Source organism: Lynx canadensis, chromosome F1, assembly GCF_007474595.2.
Source record: "Lynx canadensis isolate LIC74 chromosome F1, mLynCan4.pri.v2, whole genome shotgun sequence".
Classification (NCBI taxonomy): Eukaryota; Metazoa; Chordata; class Mammalia; order Carnivora; family Felidae; genus Lynx; species Lynx canadensis.
In genome coordinates this window covers 35,481,602-35,492,243 of record NC_044319.2, presented here as the reverse complement: position 1 = coordinate 35,492,243, position 10,642 = coordinate 35,481,602, and the positions used below count along the sequence as shown (strand labels likewise).

The following is a 10,642-nucleotide window of genomic DNA, read 5'->3' as shown; positions in this document are numbered from 1 at the left end:
CAGGCCTTACCTGCTGGGCAATGACGGTGGGGCTGGGATGGGGACAGAATAAAGGAGTCGGGACCTGTAGCACCAACTCACAGACCCTGAACGAGCAGCCGAAGTCTCTCCTTCCGGGACAGCAGCTCAGCAGCTTTTCTTAGTAAGTTAGATGAATGGGCCAGACCGTCCAAACCCAGACAAAGCTATTGAGTTTCACAAGGGGACACCTGGGGAAAGCATGTCCCTGGACTGAATTGGCTTCTTCAGACATGACATTGGGAAAATCAGTAAGTCATGCTCTTTCCTTTGAATTCCTAGCTCCCGTGGTCTTCAGATTCTGGCACAAGATGAAAGCGTCTGGTCTTCCCATCTGCCTTCTCTCTGCTGTGTTTTATCTCTTCTGGACCCCTTCTGCTGGGCTGAAGACACTCCATTTGGGAAGTTGTGTGATCACCACAAACCTTCAGGCAATGCGAAACGGGTTTTCTGAGATACGGGACAGTGTGGTAAGCGAAGGAGGCAACCCCTCCCTGCCCCTGTGGCTGCCTCTCTCCTTCTCTACTTGTCCTTCTCTGTCCTCTGGGACACAAAAAGAGACAGGCTGGGGACCCCATACCAGGAGGATGCATTCCCAAGAAAGAGTTGTAGTTCAAAATTGAAAAGTGTTTTGGCAAGAGACGTCCACTGGGCTGTGGCAAGGAAAAGTTGAGAGAGGTCTTGATGTCTAACACCCGGCAGCAGTCCCTGACCTGTCCTTTCCTGCCTTGCCTTCTTCCACTTAGCAAGCCAAAGATGAAATCATTGACATCAGAATCTTGAGGAAGACTGAGTCTTTGCAAGACACCAAGGTATGTGCTTGGTCCATAAAACTGTGGGAGGAAATATAAATTGGAGGCATCTCCACCACCCCGGATGCCACCAACATGCCAGTCTCCTTTGTAGCCTGCAGATCAGTGCTGCCTCCTCCGCCATGTACTGAGACTGTACCTGGACAGGGTTTTCAAAAACTATCAGACGCCTGACCACCATATCCTCCGGAAGACCAGCAGTCTTGCCAACTCTTTTCTTACCATCAAGAAGGACCTCCGGCTCTGCGTGAGTAAAGGTCTTGGGTGAAAGGACCCATCGCCGCACATAGTTCAATGACTTAGCAACCAAGCTCTTTCTTATCCCCATTTACTGGCTAGCAAAACTGAAACCAAACGTTCTCATAATCGGTATTGTACCATGTGACGGGTCATAAGAACTCAGTTTTACTGTCTTTGGGGTATAGGCCCTATGCAAAAAGTCTACATAACTGCAAAATGCTATTTCATGTTAATGATAATTATCTGTTAGCCATGAATTCCGCTTTCCACTGTAGGTGAAGGATCCTACAGTACATTAGTGTATCCTCAGCCTCTCAGCAGGCCGTGGGGCTGAATATCAAGACAAGGTCTGAATAGGACCTAGGTATCCAACAAAGAGCTCCCTATGTGAGCCTACAAAGGTGGCCTCCTCTTCTGGCTGATGAGTAGTTTACTGATCCAAAATGATGAGGTCTGAAAAGACTTTCCATAAGAATGGAGTAGGTACAGGAACGCAGGTGAAAGAGTAGAATTCTCCTTACTTCGTGGCAGTGGTGAGGGCAGATAATCAGAATCTTTAATAAAATCCATCATTCTGTGGCATTCTTTTCAGCATGCCCACATGACATGCCCTTGTGGGGAGGAAGCAGTGGAGAAATACAGCCAGATTCTGAGTCACTTCGAAGAGGTATATGCAATTTGGGCCTCGGTAGGGATGGGTGTGTTTTTAGAACTGAGATCACAACTGGGTGGGATAGATATTCATACCGGTAGAAATCCTGTAGCCCTCAACAATTGCCCTCTGAGGTCACGTGGACCATCCCTCTGCTTTAACCCAGGGGACACCCATCCAGGCTCTAGAAGGGTGTTGTCTCTGGAAGACGCTCTTAATTCCATCAAGTCACTCCAGAGACATCTGTGTCTTCCAGCTGTACAAACAAGAAGCAGTAGTTTTCCAACATTACACACTTATACGTACCCTCAAAAACAGTCACAATTTCACACACGCCCATGCCATGCTGTTCCTCACCTTGATGCCTTTGCACATCTGCCAGGAAGGCTTGAAGTCCACTCCTCACTGACTAATTCCTACTCATCCTTTAAGACTCACCCTAAGCATCACCTCCAGGAAGGTACTGACTATGTCTCTCAGAGGTAGGTGCCTCTTCTGTCATCCTGTGGAGACTCCATCCTCCATCCACCACACTACATTTTAGTTGTCTGCTTCTGTCTCCTTCACTTGACTGAATTCCCTGTGGGTAGGCATTGTGCCATTTATCTCTGAATCCTTAGCCAGCCCAGTGCTTAACACAATAAATATTTGCTCGGTTAAAGTTGCACAGTAGGCAACTCCTAACACATACACACACACACACACACACACACACACACACATCTTTCTTTAAGAAAAAACCCAACAGTCTAATTACTTTGATCTCTGTGATTCAAGATGCTTGGGTTATACTCCAAACTCTGCCACCTTCTGGGCTTCAGTTTCCCTATGTCATGGACTCCAGGATTTTCCTTCCTCTTGTGAGATCTTGAGATTCCATCACGCCTTTCACGCTCTCCATCTTGAAGAGAATACTGGGCTCGCAATGCCCAGCAGACCTACCAGTGAAAGGAGAGCATTAACCCGGGAGCACATGTTGTCCCTTTATGAGATGCTCAGCACAGAAGTGTGTGTCTTTCAGCTTACGCCTCAGGCAGCGGTGGTGAAGGCTTTGGGAGAGCTGGACATTCTCCTGCAGTGGATGGAGGAGCTGGCCTAGGAGGAGGGTGACGACCCCGCTGGCAATAGTGCTGGCCAAGAGTCCCAGTCCTCGGTACCCGCGAAGGCGTGACCCCCAACCACCGTCTCGCTGCTGTACAACGTAGTGCTGGCCACTGTGGAGATTATTTATTTATTGATTATTTGCTTCCTTATTGTGGTTGTCCCCAGGAGTTCCCACTCTGAATGGAGACCATCGTTTTATAAGATTTTGATGAGATCTTTTCCACCGTGGGGTGTATTTATTACTTAATATATTTATTTATTTTTGCTATTTAACTTATTTATTTTTGTATGTGAAGACAAGACTTAAAAAATTCACGGGTTATATTTATCACCTGACTACGAGTTTTCGCACAGTAAACAAACCCTCTAAATTCTAGAGGGGTGGCTAAGGGTGTTACTCATTTTTATTAAATCAAGGACATGTGTATCTCACTCTGTGAGATATTTAAAAGTGAACTAATGGCTACTAAGTGTGGGCTGTAGAAGAATTTCTGATGTGAAATTGTAGACTTGTCTCACAATTACTGACCACCTCCACTCACCTCCCCAACCCCATACTTGCTACGGAATCTTGTATGGCAAAAATGCACTTCTACAAATAAAGTTTTCTTTGCATGATAAATATCTTCTTGGAGTTTGCAAATGCTTCAGGAGCAAAAACAATGGCGCGGAGAGCTTGAATATCTCGTATCACCGAGGGACTTCTTGCTCCTCTGGGGAAGAAAGATGCCAGTGGGAACCTGGACCTTTTCCCTCCTACTGAATGCATCCCCAATTCAATTCTTAATTCACTCACATCTCTGATGCCATGACTCTGCCCTCCACATGAAGGGACGATGACTGAGTGAAGGGCTTCAGTTATCCCTGCCCTCCCCTTGTTAGCTTTGAGCACTGTCCTCTGTGAAACTGCTTTTCTTTCTCACTTTGGGTTTTGTGTCAGGAGACTTGATTGCAACACAAATTACCATGGGCAGGAGGTTCTATTATAAGGGTTAAGAACACACAGGTGCAAAGTTTAATTACTGAGCCTTGCCCAGAGAGGTTCGTGAACCTTCTCTTGAGGCTCTTCCGCTTTGTATTCTGGCCAGCGCCCAGGGTCTAGCTCGTTTCTGGGTCGAGTCTTTGTCTTTATGACCAACTACTAAGTCAGCATTCTCTGTTCAGGTCCCTTTCATATTGCCCTTCCCTGGGCTTTTTCTGGCATGGGCTTCTTGCCTCCTTCCTCCCCACCTTGCTTGGAACTGCACCCCCAGTGGCAGTTTAGTTTTCCCACTTTCATGAAGAGCAGACTAATGCTGATTCCCTGGTTCCCAAAGCCAGCTCCCCTCACTGCCTCGGGTTTCCACTCCCAATCCTCAGCTTGGGTCTTGATGAAGTTTAAATAACTTTATTAGTTTCTTTTCTCATACAAGTAACAACTACCCAACAGAGAAAATTTGGCAAATACAGAGAAACATAAAGAAGATTGTTTAAATCACCTAGAATCCGCTCTCAAACATTTAGGTGTATTTTTCCAAGATCTTTTTTCTTGGATCCAAATCATGACTCAACCCTCATTACCTGAGAGATTTGGGCTGTAAAACTTAACCTTCTTGGAATTTAGTTTCTTCCTCTGGAAAACAGGATGATAGTGTCTACCTTTCAGAAGGATGGAAGACGTGGGTTTTTTATGTTCCTTTGAAAACAAGACATCTTCTGCCTTCATATTCCGCATAATTATCACCTATTTGCTATCAGATTTTTGCTCCATCTCACCTGTCTTCTGTCATATTTTCTAGTTGCATGTGTCCTGGTTTTCTCTGACCAGTCTGACAAACAATTTAGCTTCAACTCTCCAGGAATAGTCAAGTGCACCAAACTCAGTGCTAAAATTGCGATAACCACCTCCAAGAAACATTGGAGAGCAGTGAGGAGGTCATTTTATCTGCCAAGGCTGTGAGTCTTCCAGATGGGTGCGTTACAGGTTGACCCACAGCTAAGGATGAAATGTCTCTACTGTTTGTTTTCTGGGAGACATTTCTGACTCTTCTGGCAGTCTGGGCCATGGGAAGCCTGGGTCTTTGGGGACTGCAAAGTACCATGTTCGTACTGACTTGTTACCTCTTTGTTCCTTTTCTCAACAGGACCCTGGTCTCTTCTCTTCTTGACCTGTCCTAGTACCAACAACAGCAAATTCAGCGGTGAAGCAGTCAAGTCAGGTTGTGAAAACCTCAAGGGAAAATTTCATAAAGGTGGGGCCATTGAGGGACAGACTCTAAAGAATGGTTTATAATGGTCACTTCCAACCCCAACAATTAAAATGATGATGATTATTATTATTTATTAAGTACTCCTCATGTGTCAGGCACTGTACTGGGAATTTCACATATATTACATTGCTTAATTCTTAAGACAACCCCATGAGTTAGGTAGTATTATTACCAGTTTTCAAAGGACAGAGTGCTCAGAGATGGTAAGTAATTTGTATAAGGGGGCAGAACCAAGAGTTGAATGTGAGCACTCTGATCCCACAGCCGTATATGCTTCTCACTCTACTGTTTACTTTCCCAACAATGACATCTTGTGTTCAGAGGCACAGTAGGAAGGAAAACCGTGTTATGACTTCATAGAGATATGAGTAAAAATCTTGACTCTGACCATCACTATCTTGGGCAGGTGACATAACTCTCCTTGGTTTCTTATTCTGCAAAGTGTGGGTTACACACTTACCACACTGTTGGTGTGAACACTAAACGGGATTGTCATAGCTAACTTGAACAAACACTGATTATATATTAGGTGCTGTTATAACTGTGTTGTAAGTGCCCACTCATTTAATTTGTATAAGAGCATGATGAGATAGCTGTCGATTATTCCCATTTTACATATGATGAAGCTGAAGACCAGAAAGGTAAAGTATCTTGAGTTCACACAGCTAACAATGATGGAGGTAAAATACGAATACAGTAGGCAGACTGGAGAATCATGCATTTAACCACTTCACCTTGCTGGTTGGATGGAATGTCCAGCAAATAGAGCACACTTAGCAGAATCTCTGGCTGTAGCAGTGGTTCTGCCTTGAGAGGAAAGTGATGAGCCTTCCTGCCAAGCTGTAGTGCTAACTTTAACTTCCTGGTGCTACTTCCTGCTCTTTATGACATCTGTGTTGAACTTCATTTTTCCATGATCTAAACCTTGTCTCTTCAACAAGCAGAATGTAAGTTCCTTTGGAGGTCACAAGACAAATGTGCTGAACCTCATGTTGACCTATCAGTTCTAGTTACTCTACCTCTCCGGGCCTCCGATTCCGATGAGAGACTGAATACACAAATGGAGAGTGGCTAGACAACACGTAAAAATAGAATTCCAATCCACAATCTGCAGCCCAGTAAACCGACCCATTTCTGATAGTACCCAGCCCAGGAAGCCAGTCTTCTATCTATAAGCTGGATTTGTATGAAGCCAGACTACTATCTGTCTATCTATGGAAGCCAAACCATAACCCCTGTAACAATTGGCCCCAAATGGTCAGGAATGATTGGTAACTGACAGCGTCCCTACTTTTTGTTCCCACTTTCAACGTAGCATGAGTCAGAAAAGCTAAATATGCACTCCTAAGTAATCACATAGGATTCCCAGCTTCTAGCTGCCCACCAACAGCTTCCCCATTCCAATCAAAGCATATCCAAAGCCTTCCTTATTTTCTACTTTAAAGCTTTCCCACTCATGCAGGCCTGTGAATCTGTGCCAAAACACAAGTAATGGTAGATGACTTCTTTGCTATAGCAAGCTCTGAATAAATAACCTTTCCCTGTTTTCATTTGGTCGGTCTTCATTTATTCCCACACTGCATTTGCAAAATGAAAAGAATTGAAACAGATGATTCTGAATTCTAGAAATCAGATGTACTACAACTGACTCAGGGGATCAGATGTAGCTTCAGCTGCCCTTCATTGCCAGAAAGAGTTTGCATGGTTCCTGTATCACTAGGTTTGGCTTCAGAATTTGGGGTTAGCACATCTGATTGGGCAGGCTGGAATGATGCCCCAGATGCATCTTCCTTCCCAGGAAGGCTGGGAAAATCTTTCCTCTGTTGGGGGGTGGGCTGCTTCTCAGAATGAGTGATATCTCCCAAACCTAGAAATGGGATCTAGGTGCAGGGTAAATCAAAAGAATAAAAAAGGCCACTGTATCTCTTATTCCCATCATAGCTTGGAGTTGCCCAAATTCTTTATTTTCAAAGATCCAGGCCTTCTCCAACATAGTCTAGTGTAGCTTTGTCTGCCCATCCCTCTCCCAAAAGGAAGTAGACAGAATGAACCGTCGCCCTGGTGGACTCAAGTTCCTGAAGGATAGAACTCTGTCTTTTCAGCTTTTTAGCCTACCTTATCTCAGCATAACATTACATCCTTGATGAGGATTGAATTCAAAAACAAAAGGCTGGAACATGTATAAAGACAAAACTTTAAAAAGTACTAAATGAAATTGCTGTTTCTATGTATGTTGGCTCCCACCCTTTTTTTTTTTTTTTTTCAGGAGTTAAATGCTTTAGCTTTTGCTAGAACACACATAACCCACCCCACAGACTGGGCTTTGCCAATAGGAGGCAGCAGAACAAATGGTAAAAGGATAACTGAATACAGCCACACCCCTACTTCACTGGAAGATTGGGAGGAGAGGAGGTGACACCCTCCAGTTCAACTCAACAGTCTTGAGCACGATGAGTCAATTGCTTAACGGGAAGAAGGTAGGACTCAGAAGCCTGGGGGCAGGAAGCCCTGGATTACAACTAGAAATGCTAAGACCTTTCAGAAAACATTATTTGTCTGACTGAATGTTAGAAGTGGGAGAGGATATAGATCATTTTACAGGGCGACTGGGGTTCAGAGAGGAAAGTGACTTGCCAAAGTTTACACAATGAGTTATGGCAGAGCTGGCATTAAAACTCAGGTCCCTGTACTTCCAAGATTATTAAACCTCAATTCGATTCAAGAAGAAATAAGTCATCGATAGTGGAAATGAAGTAAAATGGCCTTTATTCATAGATGACGTGCATTGCCTGGGTAGAAATATATCTACAAAAATCTCCTAGAACTAATAAAGTTTCCTTTGGTAGGAGAATATAAGATCAATGTACAAAGATCAATTGTATTTCCCATGCCATTAACACACAATTAGAACTTGAAATTATATATATATATATATATATATATATATATATATAACAAATAATAATAGAAGTCAATAATGTATAAGTAATACATATGTGTGTATATTAAAATAATATAATAATATATATAAATAGTATATAATATACACACACACATATATACACACTAGTGACCAGAGCAGAAAAAAATCTGAAACGCTTGGGGATAAATCAGACAAAAGATCTGAAAGATTTCTGTATTGAAAACTACAAACCATTGCAGGGAACAAAAAAAGATGATCGAAATAATGGAAAGACATCATATTCAAGGATTGGAAGTCTCAGTAGTATTATTAATATTTGCATTGATCTACAAATTCAGTGAAATCACTATAAAATTTTCAGCAGCCTTTCTTTTAAGGTAGAAATTGATAAATTCACTTTAAAATTCCTACTAAAATACAACAGACTGAAAATAGTCTTCTGAAAGAGAAGAACAAAATTGACTGATTAATATTACCTAATCTCAAGACATATAAAGCTATGGCCATTAGTGGTGTGGTATTAGTATAAAAGTAGATCAATGGAACAGAAAAGAAAGACTAGAAAAAGACCCACACATTTATGGGCAATTGATTTTTAACAAAATTATAGAGACAATTCAGTGGAGATAGAACAGCCTTTTTTAAGAAATAGAGTCCTAAAATAATTGGGTATCTTACGGAGAAAAATGAACTTGGACCTATACCTTACTCCACATAAAAAAATTAACCCAGGGGTGCCTGGGTGGCTCAGTTGAGCGTCTGACTTCGGCTGAGGTCATGATCTCACCATTCGTGAGTTCGAGTCCCGCGTCGGGCTCTGTGCTGACAGCTCAGAACCTGGAGCCTGCTTCAGATTCTGTGTCCCATTCTCTCTCTTCCCCTCCCCCACTCGTGCTTTGTCTCCCTCTGTCTCTCAAAAAGAAATAAATGTAAAAAAAAAAATTTTTTTAATTAACCCAAAATGGACAATAGATCTAAACACACAATCTATAAAAAAATTAAGCAAGATATATGATGAGACACCGAAGAAGATACACAAACAAACATACGAAACGCATGAAAAGATGCTCACCGTCATTTGTCATTAGGTAAATGCAAATTAAAACCACAATGAGATACTACCACCTACCAATTAGAATGGCTAAACGTCAAAAGATTGGCCATACTAGGTGTTGGAGAGGATGTGGAGGAACTGAAACTATCATATACAGCTGTGGGGATTGTAAAATGATAAAAACCACCTTGAAACCAGTTTGTAAAAGGTAAGCAAACACCCGCCATACGACCCAGCCAATCTACTTTTATGAATTTATCCCAAAGAAAGCATATGTCCATACAAAGACTTGGACGTGAATGCTCATAGCAGCTTTTTTTAAAAAATAAAATCTTGAAACAACCTAAATGTCCACCAATAAATGAATGGCTAGTGTGTGGATGTGTTTATTATCGTGATGGTGGTGATGGTTTTACGGCTGTACACATAAGCCAAGCTGATCAAACTGTACATTGTACATATGCACAGTTTATTGTATGACAATAATACATCAGTGAAGCTGTGACAAAATAATTCAATTTAAGGCAGTTTCTCTTTCTAGGCACTGTGGAGGTTACCGGCATATAGGGAGAATGAGGGAGGCAGGGCAAGACACTGTCCAGCAATACATAACCCAATATGATTAAGGAGAGACACTTGTGTGGAGGGACCAGAGGAGGCTTTCCAAAGGAGAGATCCTTGGATTAGACCTTGAAGGATAAGCAAGGATGCCAGCAAGTGGCATGAGAAGACAAAGGACCTTGAGGTCCCGCTACTCCAGGGAAGTGGTTGGATCTTGTGCTAATATCCACATTTCTTTTTGCTGGTATAGTATATGGCAGTTTAAAATACCCTTGTTTAACTTATTTTATTTACTTATTTATCTCCCACCTCCTATCGAAGCAATTTAGCGTGGCTTATAAAGATACTTCCAATACAAGATTGAAAGAAAGTAGATGGAATCCTTGGAACACGGACAACATAATGAAGTTGAACTAGGACTTTTTCCACAAAAGATGGATCATAAGTTTCTGAATCATAAGTTGCTAGAAGGCCCTAAATTTGGCTCCGTGCTTTATACAGGCTGGAACAAATTGGGAAATGATTATTACAGACTCACTAAGCACTTGGTCTAGGTTATCTCATTGAACCCTCACAGACCCTGTACGGTGGGTGTGTCCCTCCTCCCCACGACAGAGGACAGAGATTTTTCCGAAGCTGTTGGGAGCTGATGAATATGTGGAAGTTTCTTCCTCCTCATCCGTTCTACGTGAAGAAGGAACTAGCTGTTGGCCTTTAAATGAAACTTCTCACTGAGAAGACTCCAAGAAAAATTGGAAAAATCAGGAAGTCCGACAAGGTATTGGAAGGTGTTGGAGAGTTAATAGGACAGACATAATTACAGAGTCGGGGTCTGGGTAATGGCAATCCACTCAGTGCTGGGCTCCACACTAGACATGACTTTCCCCGCAGGGAGTTCATCTAAATTGAGAAACGTTAATGAAAGGTTGGGAGACTGAGAAGGTGTGTGGAATTCAATACAAATTTACAGGATGGGGGCCACAAAATAGGTGCTCAGAGCCTGCCGAAGAAGCGTCTTCCTAACTCCCT

The 10,642-nt window shown here is 42.6% G+C and overlaps 1 protein-coding gene across 2 annotated transcripts; it reads left to right on the top strand.

Moving 5' to 3' along the window:
- The first annotated feature begins 329 nt into the window (after positions 1-329).
- On the top strand, positions 330-2,841 carry IL20 (interleukin 20). 2 transcript variants are annotated; one of them, XM_030301758.1, is made up of 5 exons: positions 330-488; positions 765-830; positions 925-1,077; positions 1,663-1,737; positions 2,744-2,841. In XM_030301758.1, exons 1-5 carry the CDS (start codon positions 330-332, stop codon positions 2,819-2,821), a joined length of 531 nt encoding a protein of 176 aa, XP_030157618.1. In that variant the 3' UTR covers positions 2,822-2,841. The 2 variants fall into 2 exon arrangements, with proteins under 2 accessions (XP_030157618.1, XP_035920248.1); XM_036064355.1 differs by lacking the exon at positions 1,663-1,737.
- The last annotated feature ends 7,801 nt before the right edge of the window (positions 2,842-10,642 follow it).